The following is an 18,740-nucleotide window of genomic DNA, read 5'->3' as shown; positions in this document are numbered from 1 at the left end:
TACAGAAAGGGGCTCAGCACACAGCCTTGTGGCACACCGGTGTTGAGTGTGACAGTGGTGGAGTAAATGTGGCCTGACCTCACGTGTTGTGGTCTGTTGGTCAGAAAGTCCATGATCCAGTTGCAGAGGGTGGTGTTGGTGCCCAGGGCTCCAAGTTTGGTGATTAACTTGGAGGGGATGACAGTGTTGAATGCTGAGCTGAAGTCAACAAACAGCAATCGTGCATAGGTGTGGTTATTGTCCAGGTGTGAGAGCACAGAGTGCAGAGCTGTGGAGACTGCATCATCTATGCTCCTGTTGCTACGGTAGGCAAACTGGTGTGGGTCCAGTGTGGGAGGGAGGGAGTCCTTCAGGTGTGCCAGGACCAGTCGCTCGAAGCACTTCATAATGATGGGTGTGAGTGCTACAGGGCGGCAGTCGTTGAGGCACGTCGGCTTGGAGTGTTTTGGCACTGGCACGATGGATGTCGCTTTAAAGGCTGTGTCACTTAAACAGTGTGGGACACCAAGCCACTTTCTGATAAATGAATTAATCATTCTTTCCAACTTTTCTACCTTTGAAAGGGCAACCTCATACACCGTCAGTGGTCACATTAGCCGGGGCAGTAAACCAAATTGCCAGCACCACAATTTTAACTTGCCTGGTAGCCCTGACCGGTCTATGCTTGAAATGCCTTGAATCATCTCCTGCCTCAACCCTTCAAACTGCGCCTTATCACTAAGACTTGCATCATAGTATCTTCCCAAACTCTTTACTGGCTTCTCCAGCACTGTGGGAACTACCTCATCATTTATAGCAAACTTCTTGTCTACTATCTTTCCTTTAACAATTGAAATACTCCTAGATTTAATAGGCTTCACTTTCATCCTAGCCCACTGCAGGTTGCTGTTTAGCTTATCCAGCAACCTTCTGGTACAAGGAGCGGTTGACGTTGCTGTGGTCATGTCGTCCATGTAGGCCCTAATCGGGGGGAGGCGAAGCCCTCCCTGCAGCCTTTCTCCACCTACCACCCATTTGGAAGCCCTAATAATGACCTCCATTCCCATTGTAAAGGCTAGTGGAGAGATTGTACACCCTCCCATGATGTTACCTCCAGCTGCTGCCATGCTATAGTGTACTCTGCTGAGGTAAAGCAGAGTTGAATGTCTAAAAAGTAGGCTTTGACTAAGTTTTTTATACTACCTGGAACTCCAAAGAAATCAAATGCTTCCCATAACAAACTATGTGGCACTGACCCAAAAGCATTAGCCAGGTCTAAGAATACAACATGCAGGTCTCTCTTCTCTTGCTTTGCTAACTGAATTTGGTGCCAAATCATACTGGTGTGCTCTAAGCATCCAGAGAAGCCGGGGATCCCAGCCTTTTGCACCGACGTATCAACTAGTCTGTTTTTCACCAAGTAACTGGACAACCTCTGTGCCACAACACTGAAGAAAATCTACCCCTCAACATTAAGCAGACTAATTGGTCTAAACTGGCTTATTTCCAACGAGTCCCTCTCTTTGGGAATAAAAATCCCCCCTGCCCTGCGCCATGCCTTGGGAATAACCTGTTTCTTCCATACTACTTTCATCAATTTCCACAGGAACCTCAGCACATCTGGTGCACTCTTATACAGCCGGTAGGGGACCCCACTAGGTCCCGGGGCTGAAGAGGCTCTTGCACGTCTTACCACATCTTGAACCTCTTTCCACTTTAGTGGGCTGTCATCACACTGGCTACCTATTTCACCAATAGGTGGAATATCTGAGGGTAGTGCCAACTTTCTAAACCTGTCCGTATCTTTGTGCACCTCCTCCAAGTACTCCTCAAGCTTCTCTTTTGGTACCGTGAGGCTACCATTCTTTTCCTTACTAAATAGTGACTTCACAAACCTAAATGGGTCCTTATAAAATGCTAATCTAGCCCGTTCTTTCCTTTTCCTATTTTTCCTAATGTTCTCCGCCCTTCTTAACGCTGCCAACCGCTCCCTAACATGTGCCTGTAAACAATCAATACCTTCCTTCTCTTCATCTGTAGCTTTCCTCCACTGCCTCTTAAGGAGTCTCCTCTCCTGTACGAGCCTATCGATCTCTTGCTGACGCCTAGATCTAACCACCTGTCCCTCTTGATTCTTCTGTTTTTCAGCCACACCGAATCTTTCCTTACCATAACCATAAATAAGATCTCCCATTTTCTCCAACTTACTCTCCACTGTCCCTTTAAGTCTACCTAGCGCACTAACCAAATCGCTATTGATGTCCTCCCACTGCCTAATATCTGTTGCACCTGGCCATTTGATCCTTGCTTTCTGACCGCTAATTTTCTCCCTTTTTGTCTGGCTGGCCTCTCTGTCTGCCTCAGTGCTTGCACCTGCCTCAACATTAGGGGTGCTGATGTCCTGCGAACTGTGGGTTAACTCCTGTCGCTGGACTTCAACCGACTGACTTGATGCACTTCTTAAGAAGTAGCTATCAATGCGGGGTCCCTGTGTTCCTTCTGCCAAACACTTTTTCCTCCCTTGATGGATTCTGAGGCCCTTTACTGTTGTTATCTTTTGCCAGCCACACACACAAACCTGCTGCTTCTTTCCACCTCCAGCTGAACTAGTAGCTTCCAATAACGTGCCTCGCCTACTCAGTGTCAAATTCATTCCTGGGTCAAAAGCCGTGTCAGTCCAAACTGAGTCATCTTCCGCCCCTGCTCTCGCTGACTCTAGGGGTATTTTATCATTTGTCGTATTTGTAGCAAGTTAGGGTGTAGCCCATGGCTTATTAAATGCCTGGGCTACTGCCACAATGAGCTGCTAACCCATTGTAGCCCCGGTGGGGACTATTCCCTCCTGTCAGCTGTCTTTCCATTGTTACCGCTAGGCTCAAAGTCGGCAACAAAGAGGGAGGCCACACACAGAAGTAACTGGTCAAATTAGTTTATTTAATTCAACTCAAATGATAATACTCAGAAAATGAGTATAATGTCGGAGGGTACAACAAACCAAACAAAGGATCAGGATGACGAGGATGCAGTAGGCCTGGCTGAGAGAGAGACAAAGACAATGAGAAGGGCCGTCCTTTATGCCCTTCTAAGAAACCGAGCCCACATGGGCAGGTACTTACAGCAGACCCCTCCCAGCTCCACCTGCAATCCAGCATCAAATTATGAAGAGAGTGGAAGGGATCTCCACGGTGTGACACAATATATCTCTAAATCACTCCACAATACTCACAAAATACATTCTACAAAACGAGAAACCAAAATCATGTTTAACCCATGGAATGTTGAAACCACCTGCAGGATTGAAGTCAGCACTGATGTCACGCCCCCTCAGCAACTTTGATACCTAAGACCATGCTGTCACTAGGTCTTTCCCTAGTTGTCAGCTGCACTATTCGCAACAGTCACTAGCCTTGGCTAGATATAGCATTTAGTAATACACAGGACAAGATGTTACAATCCCTTGTGCCAAAATCCCAGGCAAAACACATTTAGAGGCCCTGTTCGACTAAGAGGCCCTACCAAGCCTACAGTCATGTGATATGACAATTAACCTATATTCTACATAGACTAAATAGAAGCTGCTGGCTTGTAAGCCCATTGAGCAGCAGAGGATACTTCAAACATTGTAAAACATAACCTAACTAAACGCTGCTGGCTTGTATGGCCCGCTCAGCAGCAAACCATGGCTACCAAGCAACATGAAAACAACAGGAACCTGACCTAAACAACCGCAGTATGCAGCATGTCATTGGGATTTTCAAGTGGGCACCTCCTTTCACCGATGTTTCGTTAAGTTAGGCCCACAACACCTCGAGAAGGCTTAATGGTGATTTCCAGCGTCCTGGAGTCACCCCCCTCCACACCGCCACTGCACAACCCTGTCTTCCTCACCAATCGATGTCTATTAACAGCTAGTACAGCAACTAACAACCACGAGCCAAACAACCAAATCTACCGTAATTCAAACCGTTTCTGCGGGCTGAACACGTAACAAAAAAAAAAAACGGTTGATGCGGTCTGGAAAACATAACAAACAAAACTACGTTAATGCAGGCCGAGATACGTAACGAGCAAGCAAATCTACCATGATTCGCCCCGTTGATGCGAGCCGAAACACGTAACAAGCAAACAATTCACATAGCAAACAAATCGACCGTGGCCTACATGCGGCCATCCTTACCTTTCGCTAGTTCCCCAACTAGCATGCTTTCTTCGAACCCATAACCAATCGCTCGCTCTCTCTGCTGCTAACCGCAGTCCTCTGGCTTCTTCCTCGTATGTCCAGCTCACTCAGCAGAGAAATCACCGACTTTGCCACAAATCCACGGCAAATATTATCATGAGGCTGACATGGTCAGCTATCCAGTCTGACCTATGTTGCTGAGCTCACCAGTGTTTAGTTTGTTCCTTAAAATGAACCAAACTGTTGACTGCACTGAGAGCTACATTGCAGAAATGTAAATGTGACACTTGATAACAACTCAACACAACTTTAACCTGCTTAAATGTTGAAGAAATAATGAAGGAACATCCCACACCTGCCCATGAAACTGCTCCAGAGTCGACTTAGACTTAGACTTTATTCTTATCCACAAGGGAAATTGCTTGGTCACAGGAGCTCAGTTGCACATAAAAAGAGTTGAAGAAAATGAGTCCAAATGAAAGTAGGACCCAGAATTCCACTGTCCATGTAATCTTCATGTAGTTAAAATGAGCCTTTATTATATTGTGAGAAGGTTTCAGCTGCAGAGACTCAACTCTGATCATATAATCATTTGACATTATTTAGGAGACGCTGTAGATGAAGTTTATTCTGTGTTTTTCTTTCAGAGATCAGCAGGATCCCAAAGAACAGGCACTGACCAATATGTTTGACAGAGAGAACTGATGGGACTATTTCACTGATTATTAGAATGAATTCCTCTCACTGGTGATAGCAGGACGTGTCTTTTAATACTACAACAAACAGCATGTGAGCAGCTAGAAATGGAAAGTTAGAACAGCAGGTGGATTCAGAATTCAACAAGTTTATTGTCATAGACACAGCAAAGGTTCCACTGGGCAATGAAATTCTCCCTCTGAGAGTTCCCTTCACACTAAACTAAAATAAACAACTAAACTAAACTAACATGAAGGAAATAAACTTAGTCTAAGCTTAGAAAAATAAGGATCCATTTCTGAAGCTCTCTGCTGAATGATCTGATTCCTCTACAACAGCGCCACCTGCTGGAAAACCTGCATCACAGCATGAAGACACAGAAAAACAAAGAGTTTTATTTCCTGTCCTGAAGATTTCAGAATATATCAGCAGCAACAACAACACTGTATTCTTCTTGTTTTATGGTCGATTTTATTGTGAAGAGACTTTGGACACACCTCATTTCCTCTCCTGTACAGAGTCCAGGTGAGTTTAAGGCCCCGCCCATTAAAACTACCTGTGAACGGAAGAGAAGCAGCTTCTTTCCTCCACACACGAAGGTAGAAAGAGTCAGTAAATCAACCTGAGGTGAGTTCAGCAGGTGAGAGTCCAACATCTGTAAATGATTAACTGGATCATCATCATCTTTCTTCATCTTTAACCGAAACACGGAGGAAACGTGGCCTCAGGTTAGAAACCATTTCAAGTTGATCAAGTTAACCTGCTTTAAACATTTAATGTCATTTAAAAACGATGCGGACAAACTTCCAACATGTGGTGTTTGTAAATGACTTTAATCAAATGAGATCAGACTGGTTTCCTCTCTAACGCTGCTCTCCTGACTATTAGTTTCTGTTCATTTAAACCCAACCGACTCATATAGAGGACAGATATCAGTAGATCTGCTTTAAGTTCTGTTTTTAAAAGTTGACACAGCTCAATAAATAAAATGAATACTAAAAACTGGCAGGTCAATTCAGATTAACAGATGTGTGAGACAGATGTGTTGATAAGGATGGCGTTATGGAACCAGGAAGTGAATTCTGGTGAAATGATTAATTCATCTGTTTATTTAAATAATTTAATTTGTTTGAATATCTAAACAGAAAAGAAAAAAAACTATTAAAAATGTCCTGAAACATGATTACATGCAGCATTTAAAGATGATAGAGAACGATAACAGAAACCCATAGTTAATGATTGATTATAAACTACTAGAATATGAATGCAAGGACAATAAAACAGAAGAGGGTCTGTGCATTTGTTCATATTTCAAGTTTGCTTTTTAAACCTGGGGGGGGGGGGGGGGGGGCGTGGTTATTAGATTTTCTATTTTATACAAAATGTAATTAAATTATTTCAAAAAATGTGAAAAATAGATAATGATCATATTAAACTTGATGTTCTTTCTACTAACGTGATTTATTGTCCTTGAATGAACCAGGAAGTAGTCTCCATGGTGACTGCTGGTCCACTGCATTCACATGCGTGGATCATTATGTTCAGCACCTCATAGTATTCACTTCTAAATCTACAAGTGTAGATTTTGAAATTTTAGATTTTAAATAATAACTGTGACAGACAATGGAGCTCTTCAGAGAGTGATTTCAGTCGTGGAGAGTACTGGTTGTTTGACTTGTTAGTGACTCAACTCAAACTTTATTAACAAAATAAATTGATTTAAAAGTTGCTGAAATTTCTCCTAAATTCACCTGAAACACCTGCAGGATGTGACTTTTACTGACTGTTAGGAACTACTTTGAACCTCAGGTGAATCTGGTTCTAGTTTAGTTAATGTTTATATAGTTATTACCATCTAGTGGACAGATGTAGAACTACATCATCTCATATGGATCATGTCAGTCAGGTAAGAGAGAGGAACGAGGAAACAGTTCCCTCTGACTGCAGGGAACCTCCCACTGGTTAAACTGGTTTTAACATCACTCTGATGTGTTTACAGACTCTGAAGTTATGAGGAAGTGACGACGTCCTCAGATCAAATCCAGGACTGATGAGAGAGAATGAGCAGCTTCTTCTCAACACATGAAGGTGGAAAGTGTCTGAAAGTCGACCTGAAGTGAGTTCAACAGGTGAGAATCCTACCAGAGAAATCTGGAAATGTCTCATTAACTGGATCACTGCGATTCTATTCAGTTCATGTCAATTCTTTACTGAACAGAGGAACATTTATGGATCATGATTATCTATTTTTGAATATCTATTTGACATTAGATATAGGGGCGTATAGGGTCGGCACAGTGGCGGCACAGTGGAGAGGTGGTTAACACTGATGCCTCACAGTGAGAAGGTCCCGGGTTTGAATCTATGGGCTGACTGGTTCCTTTCTGTGTGGAGTCTGCATGTTCTCCCTGTGTCTGCGTGGGTTCTCTCCAGGTTCTCCAGCTTCCTCCCACCGTCCAAAGACATGCTGGTTAGGTTCATTGGTGATTCTAAATTGGCCGTAGGTGTCATTGTGAGTGTGAATGGTTGTCTGTCTTTGTGTGTTAGCTCTGCGATAGACTGGTTCAGAAGATGAATGAATGAATGAATTTGCAGGTATACAGATCATTAATAGCTTAGTGAGTTAGAAAAAGTCATATATGTGTTTTACTGGTGAATAAAAGATGAAGTGATTTTAACCTGAGCTCACATGACTCAGGATCCAGGATGTGTCAGAACTGGTCTGACAGCTTGGATCAGACATGGCTGAGGATTACTTACTGTGTCTTCCTTCTATATACTTATACACCATCAGCCATAACATTATGACTACTAATATTGTCTACCTTGTGGCGACTCATCAGAGAATGGACATGAGCCTTCTGAGGGTGTCCTGTGGTGTCTAGCAACAGAATGTTGTTAGTGGGGGGGCTTTGAGGGGAGGGGCCTCTGTGGATCATCCCACAGATACTTGATCAGTTTGGGATCTAGTGAATTTGGAGGCTCTCGTGCTGTCTCACTCATATTCTCCTTTCACTCCACACCGTTCTTTTTTTGTTGTTGTTGTCGTTGATGCCACCAACCTGGCTTAGCTGGGCTGTGATAGGTCGAGAGGCTAAAGCCCTTCCTCTGCCTACATCCCCCAGAATGACTTGCAGTTCTGGCTTGGGGTTTTCTTCCTATTTTTCTCCATCGGAGTTCAAGTGAAATTATCAAACATTCTATCAAACTATTTTCTATTGATATCGATCATGTGTCTATCTAGCCTTTCTGTGTGTAGTCTGCATGTTCTCCCTGTGTCTGCGTGGGTTCTCTCCAGGTTCTCCAGCTTCCTCCCACCGTCCAAAGACATGCTGGTTGGGTTCATTGGTGATTCTAAATTGGCCGTAGGTGTGAGTGTCTCTCTGTGTTAGCTCTGTGATAGACTGGAGACCTGTCCAGGGTGGACCCCCCCTCTAGACCAATGACAGCTGGGATAGGCTCCAGCAGACCACGCAAAGAAGATGAATGAATGAATTAATTAATGGATTATAAATTTGTGTGTAGTTTGACCTTATAGAAAATAAAAGGAAATGTCTGTCCTGTGTTTGTAGGAAGATTAAACTTCAGAAATAAGACTTTCCTGTATCAGCTGTGTCCATGGAGAGAGACCAGCGTAAGAGTCAACCTGTTGGCTTTAAACATGAACAGCCGTCAGCTGATCCAAGGTAAGAAATATCCTCAACAGATGCTAGAACCACCTTAACAGCCCCTTGACTGTCTGTAAGGATCTATTATGACTGATGTCTAACTGGGAAGTTCTTTCATGATCCATTTTCTAAGATGGCCATTATCAGCCTCAGTGACTTTGACTCCACATGCTTTCCCTTTCAGTTCACTTACACCTGTTTAACACTAGAGTACTACACTGCCAGTAAGTTGGTCATATCAGTAGACATGTGGTGTTTTATCCTAATGTCTCTAAAAGACAAAAACAACTGTCTAAGTGTATTTTATACATTTGTTTGTGTTTATTACTATGCATAGTTCAGTGACTTCATAGACGGTAAAAATGAAAATGATTGGCAGTTTGCCTGTTGCTGGTGACGTCCGGGGATATGATAGGCTGTTTCCGCACATTGGGTCCGCCCGTCTGTTAGCTGATTGACTGTTCGTGTGTTTCTGCCGGCAAGAACGAAGTCCATGAAGACAGCTCCACTTCGATAGAAATTGGCTTCAAAACAAACAACAAGCTAAAGTTCTGTCTCGCCCAGACGCGTGCACGGCTTACAGTCACAAACACAAGACAACACACTCACCACGGCAGAAACACCAGGCCCGAGCGGCAAGTCTGCCGTGGCGTCATCGTCAGTGGCATCATTATTTGCTCAACATTATAAGTAATTAACAAGTATTTATAACTTGTACAAATACATTGCAGTTCATAAAAATAATAATAAAAAAAGGACGCAGTATCGCGATAATACCCGGAACAGTGATACTTTGTTTGGTATAGTATCGTGGTTACTCATTTTGGTATCGTGACAACTGTAATCTTTATAGTCAAGAGGTAAAAGCCCAATGTGGAACATTTTGTTATTAATTCGTCTTAATTGTTCTCGGTTTTCCCCCCAGAGTGGCAGTGTTTTTAGTTTGTTTGTGGCAGTTGGGTCTGGTCTGTTGTGTTTAGTTTGTAACCAGCATTTTTAGGTGTCATTAGTATTATTTTTGAATAGAGCATTTTTATTTTAGTCATGGTAATCAGTATCTGTGTTGCTTTCCTTTTTACAGGAACTATTATCCTGTGGTTAATCAATCATGAGGTAACAGTACAGATTTACAGTTCACTTCAATGTTGAGGCTTCTGGCCACAGTGTCTAAACATACAGTCTAAACATGGCAGGAGTGTGTTTGTTAACACTAGAAGTCCCAGCATTTTTTGCTCTACCTAGAAAACCCAGAGGGCAGCCGATCGGCTGGAAGGCTTTTAGCTAATATCCTAATCACCTGTGAACCCTCCTTTAGTTATGTAAACCAGGCAATCACTGGGGCACCACAGGAGGGGACATGCTGAGCCACTTCAAGGAAACTTGTGGGGAGGGGAGGGGGAGTGGGCCCAGAGAGTTTATGGGGGAGAGGGTGGCTGTTCACTTCTAACCTGGCAACACCTTGAGACAGAAACTGGTTCATCCCAAAGACAAAACACCTTGACATAAAATGGGGGAGGTGGAGAATCGGAGAGGAGCAGGATTGCTGGGGGTTTGGAGGCCAGAGTGTGTGGGGGAGGGAGGCACACCTGAGGGCTGTGAACTCATTTGCTCTGTCCGGGCTGCTAACTGACTGTCTGTCTTTCACCAGTTTCACCAGGTGGCAGCCTGGGCAGAACAAATGAGCTGAATCAAAATGTAATATATGTAGAAGGATGTAGAAGTTATCAGGACCCTACAACACTGGGCTTCCAACATCCCCACCAGACACATAGGAAAAGTAAAAGAACAGAACCACATCAAAAAAGCACTCAAAATCTGTGGTTATCCCAACTGGGCCTTCATGATATTTACACATATTTACAAATAATAATAAAAAAAAATGCATTATCAGGATACAGTGTTAGAGAGTGGAAGTGAGTGAGACTTAGACTTAGAACTTAGACTTAAAACTTTATTGATCTCTTTGGGGTGACTCCCTCAGGGAAATTTGAGTTTTCCGCAGCAGCAAGCACGCAGAGCAGTTTGCAGACAAACAACAGCAGTGGTTTGCAAATAGTTATAGAAAAAGTGATTGAATAATAAAATGGTGAACATTAAATAATGAACGGTGAACTTCCTTTGAGTGGGATTAAAATAAGATGTAGTAAAACTCTAGTAGGGAAAAAACAGTAAGTAACAGTGAGTGAGGTGAGTACATTTCAATAATCACGCACAATACTAGCACTGCCAAGCCATCTCCTTTCTGCATTTGCCACATGTGTATTTGTAGCAGTCAATACATCGCACAGTGGCATGGTTGTTGCCGAAGCAATTGTTCCTTTTGTGCCTGCTTTGCACCCACATGAGAGTGAGCCAACTCTCTAGCAAGCTCCACCAGCGATGTAAAGAAATTGTCCGTGGTAACATTTCTGCCCTTGTCCAGGAATGGTTCCATCAGCCTCATAACTAAGTCTCTAAGTCTAAGTCTCACTCACTTCCACTCTCTAACACTGTATCCTGATAATGCATTTTTTTTATTATTATTTGTAAATATGTGTAAATATCACGAAGGCCCAGTTGGGATAACCACATATTTTGAGTGCTTTTTTGATGTGGTTCTGTTCTTTTACTTTTCCTATGTGTCTGGTGGGGATGTTGGAAGCCCAGTGTTGTAGGGTCCTGATAACTTCTACATCCTTCTACATATATTACATTTTGATTCAGCTCATTTGTTCTGCCCAGGCTGCCACCTGGTGAAACTGGTGAAAGACAGACAGTTAGGCTGCGTTCAGACTGCCAGCCAAAATCCGATTTTTAGCCCATTCAGATTTGAATCGGATCTCGATTTTGAAGTCTGAACAGTGACAGATCACATGAAATCCGATTTTTGCCAAACGGTTGCAAACCACATCCAGAGGTAGTTTCATATCGCATTCGTATCGGATATGGACAGATGCGTCTCAGTCTGAACAGCTCCCAACACTCAGATGGGTTTTGACTGTCCGTGACGTCACTTACGCGACGCCAGGCCAGAACCAATGCGCCAGACCGTGTGCCTATTTCTGTTGTGGAGGAGCCACGTTACGGCCACGGACAGTGATATTACAGCTATCACAATGGAGGAGGACTTTGAAAACAATTCGCCTTGGACAGAGGAAGAAACTGCATGCCTTATAAATCTTTACACTGACGTGACGTACATCCATCGTGTTGTTTGTTGTTGTTTTGCTTGTCGCTGTCGCAATTATATGACGTCTGACAAATACACGTGCTGAATGACGCTTCCGCTCGTTGCTACAGCAACCTATCAGACCGGTGAAGAATGTGGCCCAGTCTGAACAGAACCATATCCGATTTGGACACTTGCTAAAGGCAGTGTGAACAGTCAGCCCTAAAAATCGGATATGAGAAGGAATCAGATTTGAATCAGATCCGTCTGCAGTCTGAACGCAGCCATAGTTAGCAGCCCGGACAGAGCAAATGAGTTCACAGCCCTCAGGTGTGCCTCCCTCCCCCACACACTCTGGCCTCCAAACCCCCAGCAATCCTGCTCCTCTCCGATTCTCCCCTCCCCCATTTTATGTCAAGGTGTTTTGTCTTTGGGATGAACCAGTTTCTGTCTCAAGGTGTTGCCAGGTTAGAAGTGAACACCCCATAAACTCTCTGGGCCCACTCCCCCTCCCCTCCCCACAAGTTTCCTTGAAGTGGCTCAGCATGTCCCCTCCTGTGGTGCCCCAGTGATTGCCTCGTTTTCATAACAAAAGGAGGGTTCACAGGTGATTAGGATATTAGCTAAAAGCCTTCCAGCCGATCGGCTGCCCTCTGGGTTTTATAGGTAGAAAAGCCAAATGGCTGCTCTCTGGGACTTCTAGTGTTAAAGATATTAGTTTTAATCAAAGATGTTTCTCCACAGACCTGCAGCAGTAAAATAAAACACAAATCAATGTGACTGAGCAGAGTTTGGACATGATCCAGTCTGAACATGAGATCCAGTCTGGTTTCTCAGATAGCAAATCATCATTGTGGTTTTCAAACTGTTATGCAGATGGGTTCCTCAGTATGAACTGGGTTCTGCTCAAGGTTTCTTCCTGTGAAAAGGGAGTTTTTCCATGCCACCGTTGCCTTCAGTCTTTCTCTGGGGGTTTCAGGCCGGGTTGTGTAAAACGTCTTGAGACGATTTGTATTGTTATTGATGCTGTATAAATAAAATTGAATTGAATTGAATTGGGTCTTTTAATTTTCATCTTATTAATGAAATAAATCAGAGATGGTCTCTGTGCAAATACTGGTGATCAACAAACTCTTTATACTGTATCTAGAACAATTAAATATCTACACATGTTTCCTTGAGCTTGTCCTGTTATTTGAATTCAACATTAAACATTGTATTTACATATTATATCCTGTGTTTGTAGGAGGATCCATCAACAGAAACATGATTCTCCTGAATACAGCTGTGTGTCCATGAAGAGTGATCGGTCCAAAGATGATCCTCTTAACTTCAAACATGGTCAACAGTCTGATGATCCAGGGTGAGACAAACAGCATTTATCTGACAAACACAGGACTTTACATCAAAACATTCAACAATAAAACTGAAACATATACTGTATAAAGAATGTATGTGTGTTAATGTGTGTTAATCCATGTTGTGTTTTAACAGGATCCATCAGCAAAGACCAGATCCCTCTGGAATCACATCTGTGTCTATGAAGAGTGACCGGTCCAGACATCATGATATTAACTTCAAAGATGAACAGCAGCCTGCTGATCCAGGGTCAGAATGAACACAGATCTATTAATCATTATTCAGTTCTGTTCATTAGACTGTCATGTTTTAGTCCAGAGTTTATCTGTCATTTAGTTTCCTCTGTTAAAACACCACATTCAGTAATCAGAGCAGTGTTTGTTGTTCTCATCTTGTGTTTGTGGCATCAATAAAATGATGATCATCACCAAAGTGTGTTTGTTAAAGAAGTTAGTTTGAATCAAAGATGTTTCTCCACAGACTTCAGCAGCAGATCTCAGTGGTTTCCAGTGATCATCATCACAAAGACCTGGACTCCATATTCATGGTGAGTAAATGTTCAATCACAGCTACTACTGCTAACCTCAACAACCACAAACTAGCATTCTGGTTGGAGAAGTCTTCATGTTGAATGCTGTCAACAAGCAGCCTTTCACATCAACATGATTGTGTTCTGATCATTTAAGTTGGATTATTATTCTGTTCCAGCTACTGGAGGAGAACATCATCAGTTTCATGAAGAACGAGCTGAAGAAGATCCAGAAGGTTCTGAGTCTAGATTACCCAGAAAGCTTAGAGAGTCAGAGGGAGGATGAGGAGGTGTTGGACGGTGAGGATGAAGAGCAGAGGAGGAACAGCAGAGATTTCTTTGTGAAGATCACAGTGAACTTCCTGAGGAGAATGAAGCAGGAGGAGCTGGCTGACTGTCTGCAGAGCAGTAAGAGGATTTAACAGCTTTAACTTGATGGAAAGAGGAAATGGAGGAAACATGGGAGAAGTTTCTATTTCTAGACTCTGATGTTAATATGATGAAAACATCTGAATCACATCTATGAAGTCTTCTGGACTGAAAACAGTCACATGTGAATGTTATTAAAATGAATGAGTTCACTGATTCATTACATTTCTTGTTCATTCAGGAACTCCTGCTGCAGAGTGTGGACGTAAAGTTAAATCTACTCTGAAGGAGAAGTTCCAGTGTGTGTTTGAGGGGATTGCTAAAGCAGGAAACTCAACCCTTCTGAATGAGATCTACACAGAGCTCTACATCACAGAGGGAGGGACTGCAGAGGTCAATGATGAACATGAGGTCAGACAGATTGAAACAGCATCCAGGAAACCACACAGACCAGAAACAACCATCAGACAAGAAGACTTCTTTAAAGCCTCACCTGGAAGACCAATCAGAAGAGTGATGACAAAGGGAGTGGCTGGCATTGGGAAAACGGTCTTAACACAGAAGTTCACTCTGGACTGGGCTGAAGACAAAGCCAACCAGGACATCCTCTTCATATTTCCATTGACTTTCAGAGAGCTGAATGTGGTGAAAGAGAGAAAGTTCAGCTTGGTGGAACTTGTTCATCACTTCTTTCCTGAAACCAAAGAAGCAGGAATCTGCAGCTTTGAAGAGTTCCAGGTTGTGTTCATCTTTGACGGTCTGGATGAGTGTCGACTTCCTCTGGACTTCCACAAGACTGAGATCCTGACTGATGTTACAGAGTCCACCTCAGTGGATGTGCTGCTGACAAACCTCATCAGGGGGAAACTGCTTCCCTCTGCTCGCCTCTGGATAACCACACGACCTGCAGCAGCCAATCAGATCCCTCCTGAGTGTGTTGACATGGTGACAGAGGTCAGAGGGTTCACTGACCCCCAGAAGGAGGAGTACTTCAGGAAGAGATTCAGAGATGAGGAGCAGGCCAGCAGGATCATCTCCCACATCAAGACATCACGAAGCCTCCACATCATGTGTCACATCCCAGTCTTCTGCTGGATCACTGCTACAGTTCTGGAGGATGTGTTGGAAACCAGAGAGGGAGGAGAGCTGCCCAAGACCCTGACTGAGATGTACATCCACTTCCTGGTGGTTCAGACCAAAGTCAAGAAGGTCAAGTATGATGGAGGAGCTGAGACAGATCCACACTGGAGTCCAGAGAGCAGGAAGATGATTGAGTCTCTGGGAAAACTGGCTTTTTATCAGCTCCTGAAAGGAAACCTGATCTTCTATGAATCAGACCTGACAGAGTGTGGCATCGATATCAGAGCAGCCTCAGTGTACTCAGGAGTGTTCACACAGATCTTTAAAGAGGAGAGAGGACTGTACCAGGACAAGGTGTTCTGCTTCGTCCATCTGAGCGTTCAGGAGTTTCTGGCTGCTCTTCATGTCCATCTGACCTTCATCAACTCTCCTGAACTAACATGTCTCCATCAGAGTGCTGTGGACAATGCCTTACAGAGTCCAAATGGACACCTGGACTTGTTCCTCCGCTTCCTCCTGGGTCTTTCACTGCAGACCAATCAGACTCTCCTACGAGGCCTGCTGACACAGACAGGAAGTAGTTCACAGACCAATCAGGAAACAGTCCAGTACATCAAGAAGAAGATCAGTGAGAATCTGTCTGCAGAGAGAAGCATCAATCTGTTCCACTGTCTGAATGAACTGAATGATGGTTCTCTAGTGGAGGAGATCCAACAGTCCCTGAGATCAGGAAGTCTCTCCACAGATGAACTGTCTCCTGCTCAGTGGTCAGCTCTGGTCTTCATCTTACTGTCATCAGAAGAAGATCTGGACGTGTTTGACCTGAAGAAATACTCTGCTTCAGAGGAGGCTCTTCTGAGGCTGCTGCCAGTGGTCAAAGCCTCCAACAAAGCTCTGTAGGTGGATTTAGGAACTGTATGAAACATGATTCATTCAGTAAATGACAAATAAAACATTTGATGTTGATTCTCCTTCAGGCTGAGCAGTTGTAACCTCTCAGAGAGAAGCTGTGAAGCTCTGTCCTCAGTTCTCAGCTCCCAGTCCTCCAGTCTGAGAGAGCTGGACCTGAGTAACAACAACCTGCAGGATTCAGGAGTGGAGCTGCTGTCTGCTGGACTGGAGAGTCCTCACTGTAAACTGGAAACTCTCAGGTTGGTATTAAGATACTGATTCATAAATCTTATTTCAAATGTTGGTTATTTTGATGATATCAATACATAAAACATATTAAACATGGATTTAGGTTCCTACTTCATTATTTGGATTCCAGAGATCTAGTATGAAGTTATTGTAGATCTGAATCAGAAAGAACTGAGGGTTGGAGACTGTTCCAGATATTGTTCTAGCAGGTGATTCAGGTTAGCTAGCATAGATGCTATCTCACTGAAGGAAAACTCTTCAAGGATCAGATGAAGTTAGAACAGTACAGTGACTGTTTACAGGCTGCAACAGTCTGAACAGTGCTCACAGCTGTGGACTATGAACGCACCATGATTGATGTCAGGTTGGTTAGTACAGCGTGTGGTTCCTTCATAAGAACACTCACATAATATCACTGAAATTAATGTGGAAAGAGGGATATTGATAGAAACAATGACAACACTGAGACAGAGTCAGCTTGTTGATCAGAAATCAAAGTCAAAGACTTAAAGTGTTAAGTCTAGTTAAAACCTACTTTCAGCTTTGGTTGAATTATATATAACTTGATACCAAATGTATTGAACAGAAGACAAACTGAATCAAATCAGTTTTTGTGTGATCAGTGTTTACAGCACTTGTGCTCAGTTTCTCAGTAACTTACCAAGTTGGTTGCTTTAGCATCCTAGAGAACGTTTCCACTGTTCTTCTGTGGATTCTGTCTGTCTCAGTATCTTCTGACTCTTCATGTTATCCAGACTGACTCCAGGACTCCTAGTTTTTGTTGTTGTTGAAGATACTTCTTTATGACTCTGAATGTTTAGGCTCTCTTTCTGGCTGTGTACGTTTAATGTTTCAGGCTGAGCAACAACAACCTGCAGGACTCAGGAGTGAAGCTGCTGTCTGCTGGACTGGAGAGTCCTCACTGTAAACTGGAAACTCTCAGGTCAGGACACAGCTGGTTGTTGATCAGTTAAATCCTGATTTAGGTTCATGTTGGTGCAGAAGTTCAACATCTGGAGGATTTTCCTTCTTCTTCTTGAGTTTCTGATATTTTTCTATCTCCAGTCTGTCAGGTTGTCTGATCACAGAGGAAGGCTGTTCTTCTCTGGCCTCAGCTCTGAGCTCCAACCCCTCCCATCTGAGAGAGCTGGACCTGAGCTACAACCATCCAGGAGACAAGGGAATGAAGCTGCTGTCTGCTGGACTGGAGGATCCACTCTGGAGACTGGACACTCTCAGGTATGGACAGACAACAGGAGCTTGTCCAATATCTAAATTCATTGGAGTCACAGTAAACCTCAGAGGATGAACCCTCCTCTATCAGCTGGTTTACAGTTTTAAGTTTTAGTGAAATATATCAACAACTGTTGATGGATGGATTGTTGGTGTAAAGTGTAGAGAGAATAATCTTCTGTGACTGTGATTATTCAGATAATTTTAATATGTCCAAGACTTTGGATTCAACTTTTGTTTCTTTTAAAACACACTTTCAACTTAAGTATTCTACATTTAAAGTATTTTACATTAAGTGATAAAATGACATGTTACAAATAAGCTGCTGCTGAAATCCTTTATTGGTTCCTTTATTCTCTGGTAACCTCAAAGATTTATCTAAGGGTTAACTTTCAAATACAGTCTTTATGATATGGACTAAGCACTTTACATCATTAGAGCCTCTATCTGGAATATGTAAATGAACATAATCAACTGAATCTGGAGGTTAAACTGATCTGTGAACAGTCTGAAAACTGTTTAGTAGTTGATGTGTGAATGTTGGTCAAACTGTTGATGTCAGACAGTGAAACATCAGAGACAGTCTATACTGATGAGTTTCAGTCTGTTTCTGTGTCTCACTGATAAACTGATGAACTCTGCTTCATGTTGAACAGCAGTTAGGACTCATGTTGGATAGAAAATCATTCTGACTGTGTTTCTTCCTCCAGGATGGACCATGGTGGAGAGCAGTGGTTAAAACCTGGTCTGAGGAAGTGTAAGTTTGACTAATGATGATAAAACATCAAAGTGTCAGTTTGTGCTGGACTTCTGGTTATGGCGCTGCGCTAGGTGGAAGCGTGACTGAGCTCTCCCGTGTAAAGTTTGGAGAATAACAGTCAGGTAGTCATAAGAAATTGTGTACAGCTTTAGTGAACAGCCACTTCAGTGTCTGAAACCGCATTAACAACTAAAATGTTGACGAAGCCTCCTAAACCTTCAAAGACGACAAGATCAGATGCCTCCTCTAGCCCGGTGCAGCTAGCAAGCTCCGGAGCTAATAACGACAACTTGGACACAGCCAGCCCTAATCAGATTCTCAATGCCATTCAAACAATGAAAGAAGATTTGGTATCTAGATTTGATGCTCTACTTGGCGCTATTCAGGGGATACAAGGTGAACTGAAGGAAGTGTCAGGGTGCGTGACAGAAGCCCAGGAGAGAATTAGCACCAATCAAGACGACATTGACTCTCTGAAAGCACAGTCTGATACAATGAAAACCACCATGGAAGAGCTGGTGCACAAAGTGGATGATTTAAATCTGTGTATCTTTTTGTTCTTTCCATTTTCAAATGGCAATCAAAAATCAAAAAATGAA

At 43.1% G+C, this 18,740-nt stretch overlaps 1 protein-coding gene across 1 annotated transcript in view; it reads left to right on the top strand.

The window, feature by feature from the left end:
- LOC311499746 (protein NLRC3-like) overlaps nucleotides 1-18,740 on the top strand; it is a 115,785-nt gene that overhangs the window by 68,677 nt on the left and 28,368 nt on the right. Inside the window, exon 7 of the mRNA XM_084560867.1 lies at nucleotides 17,214-17,387. Coding sequence (XP_084416993.1) covers nucleotides 17,214-17,387 — 174 coding nt within the window. The remainder of the gene's footprint in view (nucleotides 1-17,213; nucleotides 17,388-18,740) is intronic.

This window comes from Chelon labrosus (genome assembly GCF_963514085.1).
Source record: "Chelon labrosus genome assembly, chromosome: 14".
Lineage (NCBI taxonomy): Eukaryota > Metazoa > Chordata > Actinopteri > Mugiliformes > Mugilidae > Chelon > Chelon labrosus.
Note: the sequence above shows the minus strand (reverse complement) of the source record. Positions and strands in the feature narration are given on the sequence as shown.